Below are 21,426 nucleotides of genomic sequence, written 5' to 3'. Positions count from 1 at the left end.
ACGCTATTAGAATTATGGTGATTGCCTTGCGGAGGCAACGGGAGCCTGGCATTACCTTGGTGGTAAAGACAAAGATCCATGACCAATAAATTTAAGCTATATATTATCATCGGGGTTGTGAAGTTTGAAGCTTATCATATAGTCGTATAGAGGTTTTCTATTTCTGATAGAGTCAGGTAACTGACGAATTGTACTAAACAAAATTCGCTTCTATTTCTGCCCATTTTAGCGTGCCCCTCTTTATTTTTTTTTATGGTCCATGGATCTGAAATAGAAATATACTAGAAAGTTTAAAGATGTATTCATAAACACAATAGAAACAGACTAGACTAATATGGATAATTGACATATCCAAAGAAGTGGGGGCAGGGAAATCTCCCCTTTGGAAATTGCCTACTCTCTTAGATATTATTTTAAGTTAAGTAAAATCCCTTCTACACATTGCTCCCTCAATATATATTCTTATTACCCCCCCCCCCCCCCTTGGAATATATTCAACTATTAGTGGTATAAATAGTTGGAAGCATTACCAAATTGTAACCTAGATCACATCTAGATGAACAATTAATATTTGCCATAGGCTACCGAATTGAATGTTTTGTTCAACTACATATATGCATATAATGTAAAATATCGATTGATTATAAAGGGAGACTAAAGTCAAGACAGACATGAGAGATTAATTTAATCATTAGCTGTTCTCTTGTGAGGGCTCAAGCCTGCTAATTTATCATATGATACCATAAGCCATAAGGCTAAATTGTTTTTATTACTACTTGGTCTTAGATAAATCCTTAATTTGGGACTCACTTGCATTTCTTCATTTCCAAAAAAGGTAAATTCTAATTAGGCTGTCAGCTGAGAAAAAAAAAGTAATATAAATTAACAAATTATTTATTTTACCAATCATTATCTCTTTCCTTGGACATATCTCATGAAGAACCTTAAATATTTTTAAAAAAATATAGGTGGTAGTATAAGAGCCCTTAAATCATAAACCAAGGAATTTTATTTTTTAAAACATAAAATTCAAATTATCATTTTAAAATATAATTATTCGTGTTTTTTATAACTTGTACCACGTTCGTTATAGAATGATCGTCCTTATTTTGATTTAATTATAGTTTATGTTTGGAATATAGTTATATATTATGAATTAAAAAATATATATCCGTAACAAAGATTTAGAAGAAAAATTTATAAATATTTGAAATACCGATTATAATTTAAATTTTAAGAAGAAAACATTTTTATAAAAAAAAGTGAAAAATTTATTTATTTTTATCAAAATCGAATATATTAAAAGAGCTACAATAAGTAAATCTTAAGCCAATAAAATTCGTGGTAAAAACCCAATGTAATACTGCACCCACGCCCCCCTCACAAAATTTTGGCTAATGATGGATTGTATTTAACAATATAAAATGGGACAAAAGTTTTAAAAAATTATATAAAATAAAACTCATCCTATTCCCTTATATTTATGGTTTAATTTTTTGAACCTTTATTTAATCTTATATTTATCTATCAAAATCATATTTTAATATATAAATAGATAAATAATTAAATCCTCTTGCCAATTAAAAATTGTTAAAATTTGTACTATTAATGAATTTCGCCAGCGATTGATCAGCTCATATCTGGTCGCTGATTATCATCGCTTTTAGCGTTCGCATTAGTACTAACTTTGAGCTCAGGGTTAGAACAGAGCATTAATAAGTCCTACAGAAATATAATTTATATTTATATACTAAGTCGCTATGAACGATAATTCTAAAATAATATTTAAGTAATGATATAATACGTCTATCAATGTCAAAATTCTATATTTTAAACTTTTGATAAATTTAGTAAAGCGTGGACGGATCATTTAAACGGTTTAGAATTTTTTTTAAAATTATCCATAAATATTTAATATAAATTCTATTGAACTATTGTAATGCTGCAATTTAATAAATTAATGTATTATATATTTTTATATTTTACAACTTTTATGAATTTGTATTCATAAATAATTATGAGATATTTTCATAATATTTAATACCAACTATTTTATTTTTTTGCAATTAATGTTCACGTTTACTTATGATTTAATTATCCCTTGTATACACCTCTATAAAAGACCATTGACTCTTTTCTCATTAGAGAAATGTATATCATGATCAAATTAATTATATAAATAAGAAACTTGTTACAATAAGAAAAATCTTCGATTTTAATGAACCAGTTAGACAAGTTATACAATTTTAATTTAAAAAAATCAAACTATTATATATCTATATTAAAATATAAGATTTATATTATATGTCAATAAATATTTATCAACAAAATAACTGGTGCAAAATTTGCATATTAAATAAAACAAATTATGTGCAGAGGTGGAATCTGACCTGGGCATTACAGATCTAATATCAATATTTTTTTATTTGAAAAAATCTAATTTCATATTTGATTTGATTGTGTTAAAATGAATGCATGTAAATGTAATTCCTATGTTATGGGAAAGTTTAATATAAAAATTATGTTTTTGATATTATTAAAATATAATAAATATTTTGATAATTATGAATTTTTTAATATAACGTTTTCTTCAATTCCTAAAAATTATATGTATTTTAATTGGCCTCTAAATTATCGATATTTTAATCCCCCTCCACCCATTATCTATATTTTATCTCAGTCTCATGAGCATTTTGCCCACCTACCATTATAATCAGTTCACCTATGGCTATGTGTTTTAACTTAAATACTTTTTTTTTTAAATTTTATTTCCAAGTATTCTGTATTGGTCTCTTAATTTTTTATGATCTTCTAGATTTTGAAATGATTTCCTCAAAATCCTTGTAAAATCAACAAAACGATATCTTCTATTTTTATTAATTTATTAAAATTAGAAAATAATTATGAAATCTGAAAAGAAATAGCTGCAATTGTTCAGCTACATTTCAAAATACCACAAAATATATGCGCTATAGCTTAGTTAGTGGCTTTTGAAAAATATAATTCACTATTGACCAACTCTGGTGACCAGGAATTTTATTTTTTATTAATTAAAACATAAACATGACCCTCAATTAAATCGATGGTTTTATAAGATAAGTAGACCACTGTAAAATTTTCAAGGATATATTTTTCACTCTTTTTTTTATAATATAATTACTATAATTTAAAATTTTGAAAGAAAAGTCAAATGTTAAATAAGGGTCTAAATCTCTATAATAAAATTTATGAGGGAATCCACCTAACCCCCTACCCCTCTTCCCTCTAAAATCCTATCTATTTTATTTTCTACCTATTACTTTATTTTTTAAAGAAGATTTTGAAAATTGCTGCTTATTTAAATATGATTATTTGCTAATCAATCACCAAATAAAATTAAAGTGATTTTTGATCTAACGATTAAATTTTACAGCCTACCATATTAACCCCAAGCCTCTATTCTCTGGGCAGGGATATATCAATTTATGATCTCCCATACAACTGTTCATCATTTCTTTCTAAATTCTATTCAAAACCTAAGTTACAGATTATCAGTAGATATTTATAAACCGCTCTCCATAAAATATTAATAGTTTACTCGAACTCTTAAGCCTTTCATGCTCACTTGAGCCATTAATTTTATTAACAATAGACGGTATAATTTGATATCGTTAAATGAGATTCTTTAGACTAGATATGAAAATTCCCAGAAATATATATTTTTCCCTGGTAGTTTTTATATTTTAATTACACATTTATTATATTAATTTTTATAGTAAATAATTTTTTAAATATTTTATTTATGTTCTTCCCTCATTTTATCCATTGATTTTATCTTAAATATTTTGTATTATTTCAACAATAAATTATTTGGCAATACTTTAATGTCAATAACTAAATAGGAAAATCTTGCAAAATATCGGGCTAAAGAAGGATTATGGAAAATATATGATAGGGAAAGTATTCGATATATCATTCCCTTAATACAGTAAAACTTCGGTGACTTCCTTTCAGAATTTTTTCTATTCTAAAACCATACTGAACCCATTTCACAAAACTATTATATACACATTATAGCGACCTGCTCCCATATATTGATATAATTTATAATAAAACTTGATTATATTTTATTATCAAACTAGGTTATCAATTATGAGTATGATGTTCTACTTTAAAATTTAAATATAAAAGGCATAATTATAAGTCATTATCAAACAGAAAATTATAATAATGTTTTACAATAAATTTTTATTATTTATGAGTATCATGATTTAACAATTAGTATAATACTAAAATTCTTAATATCAATTAAATATCTTCAAACGTTCAATTAAATTCCATTAGATGATGACCAATTTTCACACTTCATAGTCACTTTTATTTGTTCTATTTACAGTCTATCTAAATTTTAGGAGATTGAAACGAAATGGTTGGCCTTTTTCTTTTTTATATACAGTCACCTTGTTTTCTTTTTCATTTGATAAGAATCACCACATATAAATTTTTCGTTCATGCCTGGTATATATTTCCAACTTCTAGTTCACGTGATAAATAATTGACAAAGGAACGAGAAAAAACCTTGGCAGGGATTTTGAACCTGGGTATGAACCACTATTTCGGACCTGTGTGTCAAAACTGTTATGTATAACTGTTCAAATTCAATCTGAATTAAGAAAGGAGTGAAACAAGGTTACACTCTACTTCCATTGCTATTTAATATAGTATTAGTAATAAATCGATAAAAGAAACGTCTACATTAAATTTAATGGAATTAAGATCGAACGATAAACTTTAGCTATAAGTACAACACAGAATTATTTCCTATGCTGATTATATTGTAATAATTACGAAAATATTTGAAAAAACATAAAAATAATGTTAAATACTCGAACACTTTCGCCATAGTTGGCCTTGACATAAATTTCAACAAAACAATTCTTCCATCTCCTTAAGCACTATTAATACCAAGCTTCACAATAAACTCACAAATAAATAATATCGATATATAAATAATTTGCAAATCATATACAAAAATATCTACTTTAGACTATTGTTCGGCTTAGTTTTTAGAGCTATAGCTTCATACGTATACTTAATATCGCCTTTGCTTAGTGTTTAATTTTCATCAATTTAAAAAAATTAAAATACCTATATAGTCAAACCTGACTAATTTGGGCTATTCACTAATTTGTCCAAAATTTTGCCCCAATATTTTTATTAACTACTATGAGAAAATGCCTTGATAAATTGGGCAACTGCCTACTCTGAAAAGAGGGCAGATTTTATTTTTTGGGTCATTCGTAAGATCTCTTCTCTCTAATACCGGAATACATTTCTGGTCAAATCAAGTTTTTCAAATTTAAAAATCTATTTCAGTAATTGATTTAAAATTGAGAAATTCTGAATCTCCATGGATTCCGTATTCCAATACGATATATACATACCTATTTTTACTCATGATTTGATGAATTAATAAAAATATGAAAATTTTTTGAAAATGCTTCAACCAAAATTTCACTTTTTGCTAAACTAAAATTATAACAGATGGTAAAATGTTTTTTAAGTAAAAAGTTATAAGCGAAAACTGGCATGGTAAGCTTTATAGATCTGCATTGCCCGGCATAAAAAATTCGGGCCGAATAACTTGCTTTATTTTTTCTGGTTGGGTTAAAATATCTTCTGGAATTTTTCAATATTTATTAAGCTTAGAATTAGTCAAATTTCTATCTTTTTACTTCATAAAAAGTTATTACAGGATGATATCTTGTACAAATTTTATAGGCCGGACAAAAAAAAATTTACAAGCCGGATCGATAAACCTTTGTTATAAATCTTCGTTGGCCACTCCACTACTCAGCTTATAGATTAGTCCGATAAAATTAATAAGTAAAAATTAAATCTATAAATGAAATTTTTTTAAGTTTTATGTTTCAAAAGGTATCGTCCAAATTCTAGAAAATTTAGATTTAACGATTTTATTTTTTAAATATTATTTTTTCATAGACAAATATAAATTCTCAAATTAAGTAAGTAATTTTTATTTTTTTTAATGGGACCAAAACCTTCTAACAAGGGGTGGGGATACGATACAAGTGGATCATTAAAATTTCGGAGGGCACCTTATGGAAATGTTATCTTAAAGAAAAACCTAGTCAATATCAGTTTTATAATAGGGTCTGTCTTGGGAAGATTGGGACCGTATAGATGTTATTGAATTGTTTTTAAACTTTTCAAATGTGAATGATAACGATTCTTAAAGTTAATTTAAGAAACGATTTTTATTCTTGATTTATTATGACAATTTTTAAATTTGAATAGTTTTTTGGAAATGGATTCCAGTAAGTGTTCTACCCTATAAATTTTATAAAATTGCCGCATTACTCTAATTTATTATAGATTTTTCTTGTAAATTAAAAAATAAAAGTTTACGATTTTCCAGCAAAACTTTACATTATTCTTTATTTTAATTCATGCGTTTAAATTAAATATTTAAAAAATATATTTTTAGATTGAATCGATGTGCTTGCGTTTGAATGTAATGACAATATGCTAGTTCATAAAAATAGATTAAACCAGCTGAAACATATTTACAATGTTGGCACAGCGCTCCTTTTTATTAGCATAATTATTCCATCGATTTTTATCACTATATTATTATCCATCTCCCATATCTATGCTGAGGAGAACGATTTAAAAAATATAACCAATTTTTACGAAATTTTAAACGTTACACAAGACGCCACTAAACGAGACATACGAAAAGCATTCAAAAAATTAGCATTAGAAAAGCATCCGGATAAGAATACGGTTAAAAAATATCTTACATGAGCTATAATAATTTTTTAATTTGGGTTAGCTAGTAAGAGTATGGATTATATCAATCAAAAATACAATTAAGCTAAAATTGTTGTTTAAATTAAATTTGCATTAATTTCAATTGCGAAATTCAGCTTAAAGTGATGAGAAATAATTTATTACAACAGAAATAAAACTTGTAACGATATTAATTTTTTTGAAATTTTTACATTTAAATGCACATTAAATAGAGCCAAACCTATGTAATTCCTGTTTTTCTCTCAGAATCATGGGTATAAAGGGAAACTGAAAAGTAGTCGTGAATTATTTTTTTGGAATTTATCATTTTTCTTATTAATTTTTTTATAAAAACATTATTTAAAAGTTTTTTAGGTTTCGCCGATCCACAATTTTTTCACTGTCCGATATTTTTTTTAAAACTAATTAGATACCACTAATTTATCACCTTTTTACACTCATTTTATAGTGGATTGTACTGATTAGAGGCTGCAAATGGCACACTTTTCAGGCCCTATCCGGTTAGAATTTAGTTTTTACACAGCCAGGCCCGTTCTTAAGGCCTAACCCGATATATATATAGTTGAGCACAAAAATAAGCAAATATTTATAATATTGGTGGTTAAATTAAAAACACTACACTTTATGGATTATCACTTTTATTAAATATTAGAATTTATCAATAATCAAGCCCAATAATTTTTTTACCCGGACAGGCCCAAATAAAAAAAAAGTTTAGACGTTACCCGCTGGGCCGAGTACTAGACTGGGCATTGTAGACATCGTTTTTAAAAATCGAGCCGTTTAACACTACAAAAGATAGGCGAATTACAAGCCAAATAGACCATCATGTCAGCGTGAAGTCAGCCAAACTTCTGGAGGCATTAACTCTGAAACTTATATAATAATTGATGCGTATTTAGTATATTTTAGCATCCCAATCCATTTGATAAATATTTTAAAGAAAACCCCGTTAGATTCAAAATTTATTAAAATAGCAAAGCTTGGCATTAGCTAGAATGAAATTATAGAAGCACGAATATTCGCCAATATGTAATGCCTGATTAATAATTACACTTTTGTTAAGAGCGTACATTTTTCCAAAAAAACCTGGAGTGCTGCTATTTTTCAAAACTCAAGAGCGGTATCTAGCTCCCTTTTGTTTAATCATATATATTGTTTAAAAAATCTTAATTAATATATTAGTGGAGTAGAATAAAAATAATGTTGAGTCGAGTGTTTGTTTATACTTTTTATTTTCGTCATTTTTTAAACTCAAATTATAAAACATAAAGAAAACAATATCATGCCTTTAACAGATACAATAATTATTGAAATGGATGAAACAAAATTTCCATTTATCATACAAAAAATATTTTTCTTTTCTAAAAAAAGATGGGATATTTTTAGACAACTATTGCAAATTTTCAACTGTTTATATTGATGATAACATCGCCACTATTATTCATCCTGCATTAAAATTGAATTGTAAATGTAGAGAATTAAAAAAATTAATTATACAAGAAAATAAATGCCTAAAATTACAGGGAATTTAAAAGATTTATATTTCAATCGTTGATTATCACCCATCAACAAACATGCCATAATAAATATATTTAATAATTATAACGATTTAATAAATATTTTTATACAATACCCCTCTTCCCTCTAGTGCTCCTACTGAGCTTGTTTGGTATTGTTAAACAGGTTTTAAGCGAGAGGCATGGCTCGTGTGAGACTCAAATTTATATAATAAAACATAAATTTTTTGATTTCTTTAATTATACATTTAGATAATGCTGTAAACGAAGCTTGATGAACGACGTTCTTTTTATTTTTAATGAACGTGTTCATGTTTTATCCGTTCAATTTAAAAAAATCTTCTTAAAAAAGTGGTACATATCACCCTAGGGGGTAATAAATGCGTCGGTCTGCTGACGAAGGTAGAATCCTTCGTTGGGGTCGCCTGTAATCTGTTTCTTTCTTTTGCTTATGGTTTTGATAAAATTAAAGGCCTCATTTTCGAACATGCCTAGAGTATTGATAATTATTGACGAATTGCTTTTTTAAAGACTTCTGATTTTCGATGGGAGAAAATGAGAAGTTAGTCTTCGCTGCAAAACCGGTACAAGATTAGTCCCAGGTCTGGGAGACCGTTCGTCCAGGAGATAAGGGATATGGCGCGTAAGGCGTTTTAATTTGAAAGGCCCACTGGTCTAGTAGTGGGCGGGATATTAATTTTTTTAGGGCAGCTAGGAGAATGTTGTTAATGGATTTATGGCGGGGTTGTCGTTCGCGAGAACGCAATGCAAGGGGCCACAATCGACGCAAATGGAGGGTACAAATGCATTAAAGCCAAGGAAAAATATTAATTTAATGTTAATTCGAATCTTTTTAAAAAAGGGTCATTTTTTAATATCAACTGTTTCCTTTATCGCATTTGTTCTGTTCTATAGTAGAGTTTATTAATTTGAACATTATTATATTTACAGATTAGCATAAGCATGGGTTTTATTAATTTATAGTCATCATCTGAAATACTTTACAGTAACATCCTATATTCAATAAACTAATCCTACCAAATATAACATGTGTCTGAAAAGTATAATATCAGTTTCAAAATCTTCAATTTCTAATTTAAAGACCTTGATTGTAATATTTATTATCTTATATAATATAACTATAGCTTATTAATAATTTATTTTAGATTGTTGTATTTCATAGGCTAATTAAATTGTTGATTATTATAATTAATGCATAAAGTAAAAAATCATTAAATGTTATATATTATGTTTTATTGGGCTATGGAATCCATGGGGATTCGAATCTCAATTTTATATAATTTACTGGGATGTTTAAATTTGTGAAATCTGATTTTACTGGAAATATATTCCAGCATGTCTAGGCTAACTATCATAAATATGAGAATTTTTATCAAAATATTCATAGGCTTTAGAAGGTCGAGTATCGCTCCATGGTACTGTTAACAAATAAAAATATACAACGATTTTTTAAATCTTATTCTAATATTCAACTCTTTTTGTGACTAATGCTTAAACCTTATAAAAGTTTTAATTTCATATTATAAATAGGGAAACGAGAATGCACACGAAATTTTTTTAAAAATTAACAAGGCTTATACGGTATTGAGCGATGATGGCCAGAGAGAAATCTATGATAGGGCCGGAGAAGCGGGATTAAGTGATAATAACCAAGGTAACTACCAATCTTACACTTTTTACTCTCAAAGCTTTGGCCTCTATGATGATGACCCCTATGTGCTTACACTTACGCTTTCAGACTACGAAACATACGTTTCTTCGACAACAGATGATGCAGTGGTTTCAGGAAATGGTGAACACTGGTTTATCGACTTTTACTCTGCCATGTGTTCGCATTGTCGCGAATTAGCTCCTGCTTGGAAGCAGCTAGCCGCCCGCTGGCAGGGTGTCATTCACATCGCTGCCGTCAATTGTCTAGAAGAGTGGAACGTATGTGTGCGCCAAGCCTTAACATCATACCCAACCCTCATCCTTTTCCCAAAACGTGAACGCTTTCCTTCGTTTGCTTCATCGAGTCTCCCCGACCTTCATAGTTTTTTAGTAGAACATGTTCCTCGGTATTTCATCGATATTGAAGATTTAGAATTTAACGATAATTCTTTAAAGGAAGGTCAACGATCCTTCACTTTATCCACTATCAAGAATGATAATGTCGACCTTTTCAATCGTGTGTTGTCAATGTTAACAAGTGTACAAAGTAGAGCCACTTATTTAACGAGCAATCTTTTAATCCGGTCCGAAGAAGATAGGACACCTTGCATCATTTTTTTTTGTGAAACAAGTCTCGATAGAGATGATATCAAATGTCCATCCGATATGAGTATGAGGCGTTTTTCAAAAACATTTTTCGGTTCAATAAATGTTTTATATTACAAATGTTTACCCAATAAACATTTAGCTTGTGTAAGAGGAAAATTTTCTACTTGGTATTTTCCATCAGGGTTAACGGATTCTAATAATTTTGAGGGCTCTGCGAAAATTACCCTAGATTACACATATAATATATTACACATTTTGGATCTTATTTCTCCCGATGCAAATATTCATGTAGAAAAATTAAGTGATGATGAAAACATTGATTTAGACAATTTCCTTAATACACATTTAACCAATTTTTTGTGGGGTCAAATATCAAACATTGAAGTTATAAATGTTGATAAAATCCTCTCAATTTTTAATGGCTATTTAGATTCTAGTAATATTTATAATCCCAAATTAAAGCAAGTTAATATAGAGTCTTTAAATTCACCTTTAATACTTATATGTCTGTTTAAACCACTCAATAACTCCGAACTCAGTATACCAAATAAAATTCAAAATTTTTTAAATCAACTTAAAAAATTAAAGTTTATTTTACGTGGGATGCATTTAATAACAACGGACGGTATTAAATTTTTTAATTGCTATGAAAATGATGCTCACATGAATTATTGCAAAAACGTTTTAGGAGTAACTCGTTCCCCTACCTCTTCAACTATGTCAGTAAATCAAAAACATATTGACGCGGTTATAGTATTAATAAAATCTTTAATTCCTTTCAATTCCGCTAGTATATCATTTTCATTTAAATCATGTTACCATATATTCTATGGGGATATAGATAAACATATTGAAAATTCCCAATCAAATAGCCTTATAACTGCCTTGACGGCTTTTGTCAAAGACAGTTTGATAAGTCCTGTAATATCCGTAAAACCAAGCGATTTAATCGGGTATAAGGAAAAAAGTATCCAATCGGATTATATTCAATATTGGATTGTTGATTATTTTACACCATGGTGCCCACCTTGTATGCGACTTTTATCAGAATTAAATAAAGCGTCAAGATCCAAATTTCCAGAACCAGCTATTAAAATCTTATGGATATTCGCGTCTCTTGATTGTGTAGAATTTAATTTATTTTGTCAAGCTGAAATGCATATATACTCCTATCCATCTTTAAGATTATATAATTTTTCCATGATTGATCCTTTGTTCACCGAAAATCCTTTAAATTTAGAAGGCTTTAAAGATTCGGAAACTATAAAAGAGTATATTGAAGAGATTATTGAGCCCTTACCAATAATTCTTTTGACACCAGAAATATATCAATATTCAATTTTGTCGCAAGAAAATAACGCTTTATGGTTTATATATTTTGGGGCTAAATGGTGCGGACCTTGTTTACAATTTGAGCCTGTTTGGAAAAAATTGTCAAAGGTTTACTTATCTATTATTAATATATAAAAACTAAGAGCTCTAAATTTTTGTTTTAAAAGGAATTAAAAAAATCTCAAATCGGTACCATGGATTGTGGAGTTTACAAAGATTATTGTAGAGAAGTTAATGTACGCACGTTTCCAAGAATTCGCGTTTACCTTAACTTTTCATACTTCAAGTAATTTTATTTTTATAAATGTCATATAGCATAATATATTTTAAAGTGATTATCCAGATGACGCGTGGCGGGATCTGACATCGGTAAAAAATTGGGCAACCAAGTATATTCCAAGTAATATAGTTATCCTTACACCTGAAGCGATTATGGATATCGAAAAAAATATCTTACACAAGCATGGCGACAGCAAGCCTTGGATAATAGATTATTATACAAATTGGTGTGGTCATTGTTCAGCGTTTGCCCCAGAATTCGATGAATTACAAAATGTTATATTCTTTTAAAATATTATCTTAAACTTTTCATTTATCATTTTTTTTTAAATTTAGAGGATGGGCAAAATATTAAATTTTGGAAAAATTGATTGTGCCATACATGAATTTTTTTGCCAAGAACAAAATGTACCTCATTATCCAACTATCAGATTATACTATTCTCAAGTTACATAAATTAATATTCATTATTATATTGATAATTAGAATTTTAAAGACTTGAATTCGATGACTGCCAATGACCTTGAGTCCGAAATTTTTAAAGAGTTTTCAGAATTAACCAAAGAATCTTCTAATAATTTTAATATAAAAACGGAATTATAATCTCACAAAAAATGCTCTTTAGTTCAAATTTTCTTATTAATAATTATTATCTTTTTCACAATTTAATATATCAAATAATTTATCTAATAAATATAAGTTATATATTTTTGTGATTATAATATAAAATTCGATATTATTCCCACATATTAATAATTGAGCGTATCCTAAATTAAATATTTATTAATAGTTAAAGTTTTTATTTACCCTTTTCCTTCACTCATTAAATCAAACGCACAATTTATATTTTTTAAAGAAAAATGATTTGTTATAAAGGGATCTAGTTCAATTTTTCCATTCATAAATTCAGTAACAAGTCGAGGGACATTATCTCTTGATTTCCATCCTTAATTAATATTTATAGATATGAATTAATCATTTAGGTGACCTCCAAATGCACATCCCTTCCATACTCTGCCAGTAACTAACTGAAATGGGCGAGTGCGTATTTCAGCTCCAGACCCTGCGACTCCAATTATGACAGAAGTACCCCATCCTTTATGACAAGATTCTAAAGCTTCCCTCTATAATTCAAGATATATGTATATGTATACTAATATGAATAAGATACCATAATATCCACATTGCCTATGCATTCAAATGTATAATCTAAGCCACCGTTAGTTATATTTATAAGATGTTCCTTTGTTGATATTCCATTTGGTATTTTTTTTGGATTAATATATTCAGTTGCTCCAAGATGAAATGCTATATTCAAATAAATATATGTTCAGGTATAAAAAATTAAGAAAAATTTTAGATGTTTCAAAATTAAAATAGTTAATTCTTTTTATATGTATTTTAAGATATTTCTGAAATGATAAAAAAAATTAGCCTAGAACGATGCTCCTAGAGTATTAAAATGAAAAAATTATTTGTATTGGATCCACTCATTTTACATTACAAAGATGCACCAATAAAACTCATACCACCTATAAGTTACATCAAAATCTTTTATAGGTAATAATTCTAATTAATTACTACTCCTTTCTTTCACATTTAGGGTGTGTTCTAAATAAAAAAACTCGCATTCATACATTATGCGCCTAAACTCGATTTCGTAAATTTTATAATGAATTAATTTTTTTAAATAAAATTTTGACTTGGGACACACATTAATAAGAATTTGTTTTTATCAAAAAATTAAAAATCAATTATAAATTTTTATTTCTTTAGTTAAATAATCCTTTTTTTATTCATTGATTTTATTATTAAAAAAAGAATTTAGACAAAGGTCAATTAAAAAAACAATTAACGATTATAAAAATAATACTTCATATCATAGGCGTAGCCAGGGGGGGGGCAAGGGGAAATTCCCCCCCCTTCAGAAATTTATCACTTTTTGTAAATATCATTTATAGCTAATAAAAAATATCCACCTTAGTCCTCTCCCCACTCCCTGACCCTCATATATGTATGCATATATCTTAAATAATAATTTAAATGAAAGAATGTAAAAGTTGATATTTTTTTATAAAACTATTCATCATAATTTATAGATTTTTGATAAAATAAATTTATAAATATATAAAATGAACCAAAAATGTTTATAAATGGAATATAGGCCAAGGATAAGTCTTAAGACAGAAGTGAAATATATTATAATTATTAATAATAGATCTATAAAATTACTAAATAATATAATATATCAAATATAATTTTTTATAAAGTGAGTAATTTTAATTTATTTATCTCAATAAAAGTAAAATATAATTATAAAACTATTGATAAAATTAAATCATAAATTAAAAAAATATTAAAGCACAATATAAACAGTGGAATATTATATGTCGTCGATTTACAATATATCTAATTATCAAATGACAATCAAGTATTTTTACCAATATAGCGAATTATATATTTTATAGAAAACTATAAAATATTGATAAGGACATCAGAAAATATCTTTTAAAGACATTGTGGGATGAATAATATGAAGATTAAATTTATGTATACTTAAATAAAATAGATGGCGTTAAATAATTGTATGCATATTGTTGCTATATTTAATATTAAGAGCATTGATTAGTAAATTTTGTCAGATTATTAACTGTAATATATTCTCTAACTGTCAAATATGTCTGTAAAATTGGAATTTTACCTAGTATTTTATAACTAATTCTATAATAGGGTAAAATCAACTATATGTCTACTTACTTATTATATATAAATTTCTTATAATTGTTTGGAATAAATTATTACCATGCTTTTATATAAAGGTATATACAATACAAGTAATTTATTATATTTTTATTTTATATAAACTAATAAAAATATATTTCATATTTGTTCCAGGCTTATTTTTTTTATTAAAATTTGTAAAAATATTTTATGACTATATATAGGTTAAAGTAACCCGGCCGAAGGCCGGGAAAAGCGGGCCGAAGGCCCGCCCAAAAGGGGGTCTGGGGGCAAAGCCCCAGTACTTTTTTGATTTCCCCCCCCCTTATGAAAATCCTGGCTACGCCTATGGTTCATATATATTTTAAACAATAAGAGGTGGGTTTATTTGCATTGCTATATGGACCCATGAATAGCCATTGTAATGGCTTGTTTGAAATAGAAGGCTTCATTATGATTGACACTTATTTGGCTTAATTTTCTCCCTGATAATGTGATAAATAAGGAATTCCTCACCAAAACCAACCAAGAGTATTGATGATAAGTGGGATAAAGATTATGTTAGTGATGCTTAGGCCTATTCAAAAACGTATTCGAATCGAATAGTGCATTATGACAAATTTTTTTATTGCAAATTTGATTTCAAACAGAAAAAATTATAATAATCCGATGACAAATAAATATAATCAAGTTATAAACAAAATTAAAATATTATATTATTCATTTAATTTATAATTTTAAGCCAATTTTTAAGGCAAAGGGTTTTTCTTATATTTTCATCTTTATACGACATGCGGTTTTTTGACAACAAATTAGTGCCAACTGAGAAAAGTCTTTCACACGCAGTTGATGTTCCTTGTATAGATAAATAATCTCTTGCCATTTTTGAGAGTATGGAGATCCTATGTGCATTTGTCTTCCACCACATTAATGAATCAGTATCACTCTTTGATCTTGGTTCACTCAGGTAAAAATCGATTTCACATAGTTGATTATGTATTTAAATAGGGGTAAATTAAATACCTGTATATCTGCTGTAAATCTCTTTACACTTGTCTGTTAACCTGGATATATCAATATCATAATCAAGAGATATTGATTTAAAATATTCTATTTTGAGCCTGGGATCCAATATTGTAGCTATTATTGTATCATCTGCAGTTAAATTGTAATAGCCCAACAATTTATCACATGCCACTTTGAAATCATTGTTAGAGGTTTTATCGAAACAAGGTTTCTCATTTTTTAAGTGTTCAAGAATTAGAATATAATAGGGTATAACCAAATTATAAGTAGGATAATTTTCCCCACAAACCATATTTGTAGTCTCATACAAAGGCAATAGGATAGATTTAATTTTTACAAGATCGTTCCATTCCTCCTGTATGTTATGTTAATAAAGTATTATTTACCTATTTATAAATTTTAGTTTACCTCTGATAATTGTTTTTCTTGAAGAATTATAATATTAGTTATAACTTCATTAACTAATTTTTTTATAGCAGGCTTTAACAATAAGCCCCTTTCAATCATTTGGTAGGTGCTATTCCACCTTATTTCACAATCCAATTTGGGTTTTAAAAAATTTATAGGAGGATGTAGTGAACTACATATATTTTTTAATAAATTTAATTTTTTAGGAGAATTACGTATCATCCTAATAATGTTTCGTAGTTTTAAAATTGATGGATTTAAAATTTTTAAAATTTCTTTGGATATTAAATTAATAACATAAGCAAAGCATCGAATGTGCCCTATTTTTATTGATGGATATTTTAAAGAAAATGTATCAATAAATGTTTTATTATTAGTAGCATTATCTAGAGTTATATAAAAATTTTTATTCTCCAAATTATAATTTTTAATTATTTTAATAACCTGAATGTTGTTCATTTATTGGAGCAACATTCAAAATTATGTTATTTATTTTAAAATAATCATCAATAAAATGGGCTGTTAACCCTAAAAAAGGAACCTGAGTTGGGCTAGTCCAAATATCAGATGAAAAATTAATCTGACTTTTATTTTTGGATATTATATCCTTTACCAACTGTTCTTTTTCTACAAGTATTATACATATGCAATTTAAGAGTATTGGAGCATATTGATTTTATAGAAGAATCAAGTTCATTTATAAAATTTTTAAAATCAGGTGAATTAATAATTTTAAAAGATAAATTATTATTAATAAATAATTTTAGTAAGTTATCTTTATAATTTATTTTTTTAGATAAAGAAAAAGATGATATAGGCTTTAAAAAGTGTCAATTTTATTCCTGTTTTTACAGAGATGTGCATGAAACCTATTATAACGATTAATAAGAGGAGATGTTGTTTTGCCTTTGCATTTAATAATGCTCTTGCAATGATTGCAAGCAGCCTTTTCACCATTGAGTTGATATTGATCATATAATCGCTCTTTTTTGTTAAGAAATTTTGTCAATAACTATTTCATCAAAATCATTCTCCTCTAACATAATTAGGCTAGCTAACAATATTTTATTATAAAGATATAATATATTTTTATATACCTTTGGTTTGTATATATTTTTATATACTTTTGGTCTGTGTAATTTTTAATATAATTAATTTTGAAAAAATACGGGAAAATTAAAATTAAAATTTTTGCTAGTCTTTTTATAAACACATCATCTGTCAGATTGGCAAGTTATCAAATAGATATGACAAATGTTAGATTATTTTTAAAAAAAGCAATTTATTAAATATTACGAATAATTCGTTTTATTCGAATCGAATAAATGATTATTCGTATTCGGATAAAACAAATAATTTATTATTCGTATTTGTATCTATTCGAATTTTTTTTGAATAGGCCTAGCTGATGCCTGAATATTTGCTTCTTATTTTGATGATTTCGCCGAACTGAGGCATTTCTGCACTTTATTAATAATAGAAAAATGGGGCTATGCTAATCCACAGATTTTTCATTAATCCAATATTTTTCAGTTTTCATACAAAACCGATCTGATAATGGCTACTGATCTATTTATAATATTATTAACTGTAAATAGGGCAAAAAACACTTAAATTTCCAGTTCTTCATGGCTAGGGAAATATTTGCTGCATTGTCATGAATAAAGAAAAAGTAGGGTTATAGTGCGCACAAATTGAGCGTTGCAAAGCTCCGTTTTAAAAGCTAATAATGCATTTTAAATGGTATTGTACAAATTGGATTTTTTTACGGCAAGCGTTAAAAAAAAGAAAACTGGTTTGATTTTTTTTATGCTTTTTTAATTTTGAGCTAAAATTTGAAAATGCATACAAAATTGTAAGTATAATTTATCTCATATATTAATTGATATTATATCATTTAGAATATATTAATTGATATTTATAAAATTTTAGAATATAAATTATATTTTAGATAATTTTAGAATATATTATTTGATATTATTATTAGAATAAATTTTAGATATCAACCATTAGTTTAAGGCAAATATATATGAACAGTGTAAATTATATTTTTATTAGCATGGAGATGGAGTTTCCACAGCATGATCCAACTGTATCATGCTTAAAGAAGAAGTTGAATATGAATATATAAAATTTATGAAGCCAATGATAAAGGACAGAAAAACTACTGACAATTTTAGTACTAAAGAAACTACACCAAAGACTACTGGTTCAAAAATAAATGCACTCATGGGTGAAAGACTTTTGGCTCTTTTGGAAAGGGTGCCATCTGAAAGCCAGTAAAATATATTTTTTTATCTATAAATTTAATATTATTTTAGATTGTATCTACAATCAATGGCAGAAGGCTTGGAAAGTAATTGAACCTTACTAGACACAAATTAATCCAGGACGTACCGATTCGTTGGGATTCTACCTATTACATGCTCGAACGATTGATAGAACAAAAAAATGGCGGTACCTGTTCATTATCGATAATTCTAATTTGGGAAATTTCTCATATGAGTGGGAATTACAGAATAGGTAATTGATGTTTTGGAACCAATTCAGAGGGTAACAAAAGAAATAAGTGCAGAATCATGTTCAATTAGCAATGTTATACTCTTTGTTGAAATTCTGAAAAGTGAATTAACGAATAATGGAGACACAGATAGAGGCGTGCAGACCATGAAGGATACCATTAATAATCAATTAAAAACTTGGTTTTTTTATATTTATGATGATGACAATTATCTTATCGCAATAATACTTGATTCTCATTATAAAGAATTCTTTTACCAAAAGACATTTCATATATTGAAAAATTCAGGATTACATGTTACCCTTTTATTAAAGGTTATAATAATGTTCAACTTCCAACTTACAATAAAGATTTGCCAGATTTTCTATTTTTTAAAAAAAATTTAGACTTTATTGATAACTTATGTACAATGAGAAAAATGTTTCATATAACATTTAAAAAATGCTAATTTAATTTAAGGGATGCTTATAAATTGAAAATCAAGGAGAAACTATTAATAAATAAAATAATTGAAATCGATAGTAATGTAGATGGCTTGCCATACTTGAAAGTAATCAAGGAATATTTAAAATAATCTTTATATCTAGACTAGACAGTTATTTCCATATTTTATCTAGTATTGCTTTTTTGGGTTATGTGATCCATTTGTTTGGGTGGTATCTGATTATTTTTCAAACCCAACAAATGGTTAGGTTTGTATGAAACTATTTAAAAAATGCTAATTTTATATCTGTTTTTATTTAGATAACTCTAATAACACTGATATTGATATTATATTACCTGTGGATCTACTTGACTATTAGAGAATTAATACTGAAAAGTATCCAACTATGTCAAAACTTTCATGTAATTTTTAGCGCCTCCTGCAACAAGTGTCCCATCTGAGTCTGTCTTCAGTATGGCAGGGGATATAGATAGTTCACATTGTAGAAGCTTATTGCCAGAAAATTTAGAGGCTCTCATGTTGATTTTAAAAAGCCTAATATATTATAATTTAATATAAAATATTACAATTTTATAATTCATACCAACATATATATATATTATTTTAAATAAAATGGATACATTATTAAATATATGTTTTTTATCTATTATAATATAAAAAAAATATAATATAAAAAAATTTTAAAATTATAATCTTAATTGTATATATAAAAATAATTTAAATGCAAAATTCAATTTTTTGCAGAAAATATGGATTTTTTAATTACATTTGGTTAAGAGGGGGGGGGGGTGTAAAAAATAAATATAAATATCAGATCAGATTTGAACCAATATTGGATTGGATCAGCACAGTCATAAAAAAAAGATTTTATATTTAGTTATAATACAAGTATTTGTATTAATGCCCAACTCTGACAATATTGTTATTAATAAATCAATTACTTCAAAAAGATTATACCTAATTTTTCCTTATCAGGATTAGTGTCAATGGCAATTATCCGTGAACATTTTGCAACTTTACATCCCATAATAGTAGCAAGACCTACAGCTCCTAGTCCCCATATAGCACAAGTAGAATTTGGTTCAACCTTCAATTTTATCATTTAATATATTTAAAAAAAAATTAAAAATCTACCTTTGCAGTATTCAATACTGCTCCATAGCCTGTAGAAACTCCACAACTAAGTAAGCATATCTTATCTAGGGGTGCATCTATATCAACCTTATTTGTTATTTATGCAGGTAGTATATTACTAAAATACTTTTGCTACAGATATTTCTGGAACCACTGTATATTGACTAAATGTGCTAGTTCCCATAAAATGAAACAATTTTTGGCCTGAACTGGATATAAATCTAATTGTACCATCAGGCATTAATCCTTTTCCTTGAGTTTGCCTAATATAATTAATACAATTTAATACTAGCAAAGCTGTTTACCTAATAACACTGCATAAATTTGTTTTAGGATTTTTACAGTATTCACAACTTTTACATTGAGGAATATAAAGTGGAATTACATGATCACCTGAAATTATATGCTGAAATAATGGAAATAAATAATTAACCTGGTTTAACAGACTCTACATCCTCACCTATACATTCAACTATTCCAGCCCCTTCATGTCCTAAAATACAAGGAAACACTCCTTCCGGATCTAGCCCATCTAAAGTATATTTGTCAGTATGACATACTGCAGTTGCTATAATCTAAGCATAATTTAAATGGGTAGAACAAAAATAGCATACCTTAATTCTAACTTCTCCCTTTTTTGGAGGATCAACTTCAATAGTTTCAATTTTTAATGGTTCATTTTTACTTGTAGCAATTGCAGCTAAGCATTTGATCTTTATAAAAATGAAAAAATATTGTAATTATATATTAAACCGTTTTCATTTAAGGAGAGAATTATTTGTTTACCTAGCTTATCTAAAACAAGTTGATTGACATTGTAATTTACGATGTGTCTCAAGGGAATAGATTTGCCATAAATGCATATGCTATTTAGGTAGAAGAAATAAGCAAAAGTAGGCCGGGCTTATTTTTTTTAAAAATTAATATACGCAAAATAAGAAATTTTT

The 21,426-nt window shown here is 27.2% G+C and overlaps 2 protein-coding genes across 3 annotated transcripts; one reads left to right on the top strand and one right to left on the bottom strand.

The window, feature by feature from the left end:
* The first annotated feature begins 1,844 nt into the window (after positions 1-1,844).
* On the top strand, positions 1,845-12,950 carry LOC135925314 (dnaJ homolog subfamily C member 10-like). Of its 2 annotated transcripts, none has more exons than XM_065460575.1 (7): positions 1,845-1,877; positions 6,488-6,786; positions 9,885-12,053; positions 12,113-12,231; positions 12,278-12,500; positions 12,561-12,671; positions 12,711-12,950. In XM_065460575.1, exons 2-7 carry the CDS (start codon positions 6,526-6,528, stop codon positions 12,825-12,827), a joined length of 3,000 nt encoding a protein of 999 aa, XP_065316647.1. In that variant the 5' UTR covers positions 1,845-1,877; positions 6,488-6,525; the 3' UTR covers positions 12,828-12,950. The 2 variants fall into 2 exon arrangements, with proteins under 2 accessions (XP_065316647.1, XP_065316648.1); XM_065460576.1 differs by lacking the exon at positions 1,845-1,877 and adding an exon at positions 5,750-5,865.
* LOC135925315 (alcohol dehydrogenase class-3-like) lies at positions 12,848-21,259 on the bottom strand. The gene is made up of 11 exons (XM_065460578.1): positions 21,233-21,259; positions 21,094-21,192; positions 20,913-21,054; positions 20,785-20,872; positions 20,607-20,742; positions 20,480-20,566; positions 20,303-20,432; positions 13,396-13,532; positions 13,213-13,348; positions 13,032-13,170; positions 12,848-12,991 (listed from the first exon to the last, which is right to left on the bottom strand). The coding sequence occupies exons 1-11, from the start codon at positions 21,239-21,241 to the stop codon at positions 12,961-12,963; spliced, it is 1,134 nt and encodes a 377-aa protein (XP_065316650.1). The 5' UTR covers positions 21,242-21,259; the 3' UTR covers positions 12,848-12,960.
* Positions 21,260-21,426: the final 167 nt, after the last annotated feature.

The sequence above is a fragment of the Gordionus sp. m RMFG-2023 genome, chromosome 2 (genome assembly GCF_954871325.1).
Source record: "Gordionus sp. m RMFG-2023 chromosome 2, tfGorSpeb1-WG-v2, whole genome shotgun sequence".
In the NCBI taxonomy this organism is placed as follows: Eukaryota; Metazoa; Nematomorpha; class Gordioida; order Chordodea; family Parachordodidae; genus Gordionus; species Gordionus sp. m RMFG-2023.
The sequence above is the reverse complement of the archived record's forward strand: the minus strand, read 5'-3'. Positions and strand labels throughout refer to the sequence as shown.

Excerpts from the sequence above, each read along its gene's own strand:
- LOC135925315 (XM_065460578.1), bottom strand. Across the intron at positions 20,873-20,912 it reads TGTAGAGTCTGTTAAACCAG|GTGATCATGTAATTCCACTT; the intron begins GTTAATTATTTA and ends ATATAATTTCAG. Across the intron at positions 20,743-20,784 it reads AATTTATGCAGTGTTATTAG|GCAAACTCAAGGAAAAGGAT; the intron begins GTAAACAGCTTT and ends TAATTATATTAG.
- LOC135925314 (XM_065460575.1), top strand. The coding sequence starts at position 6,526 with ATGCTAGTTCATAAAAATAGATTAAACCAGCTGAAACATATTTACAAT. Across the intron at positions 12,054-12,112 it reads TTTGGAAAAAATTGTCAAAG|GAATTAAAAAAATCTCAAAT; the intron begins GTTTACTTATCT and ends TTGTTTTAAAAG. Across the intron at positions 12,672-12,710 it reads TCAGATTATACTATTCTCAA|AATTTTAAAGACTTGAATTC; the intron begins GTTACATAAATT and ends ATTGATAATTAG.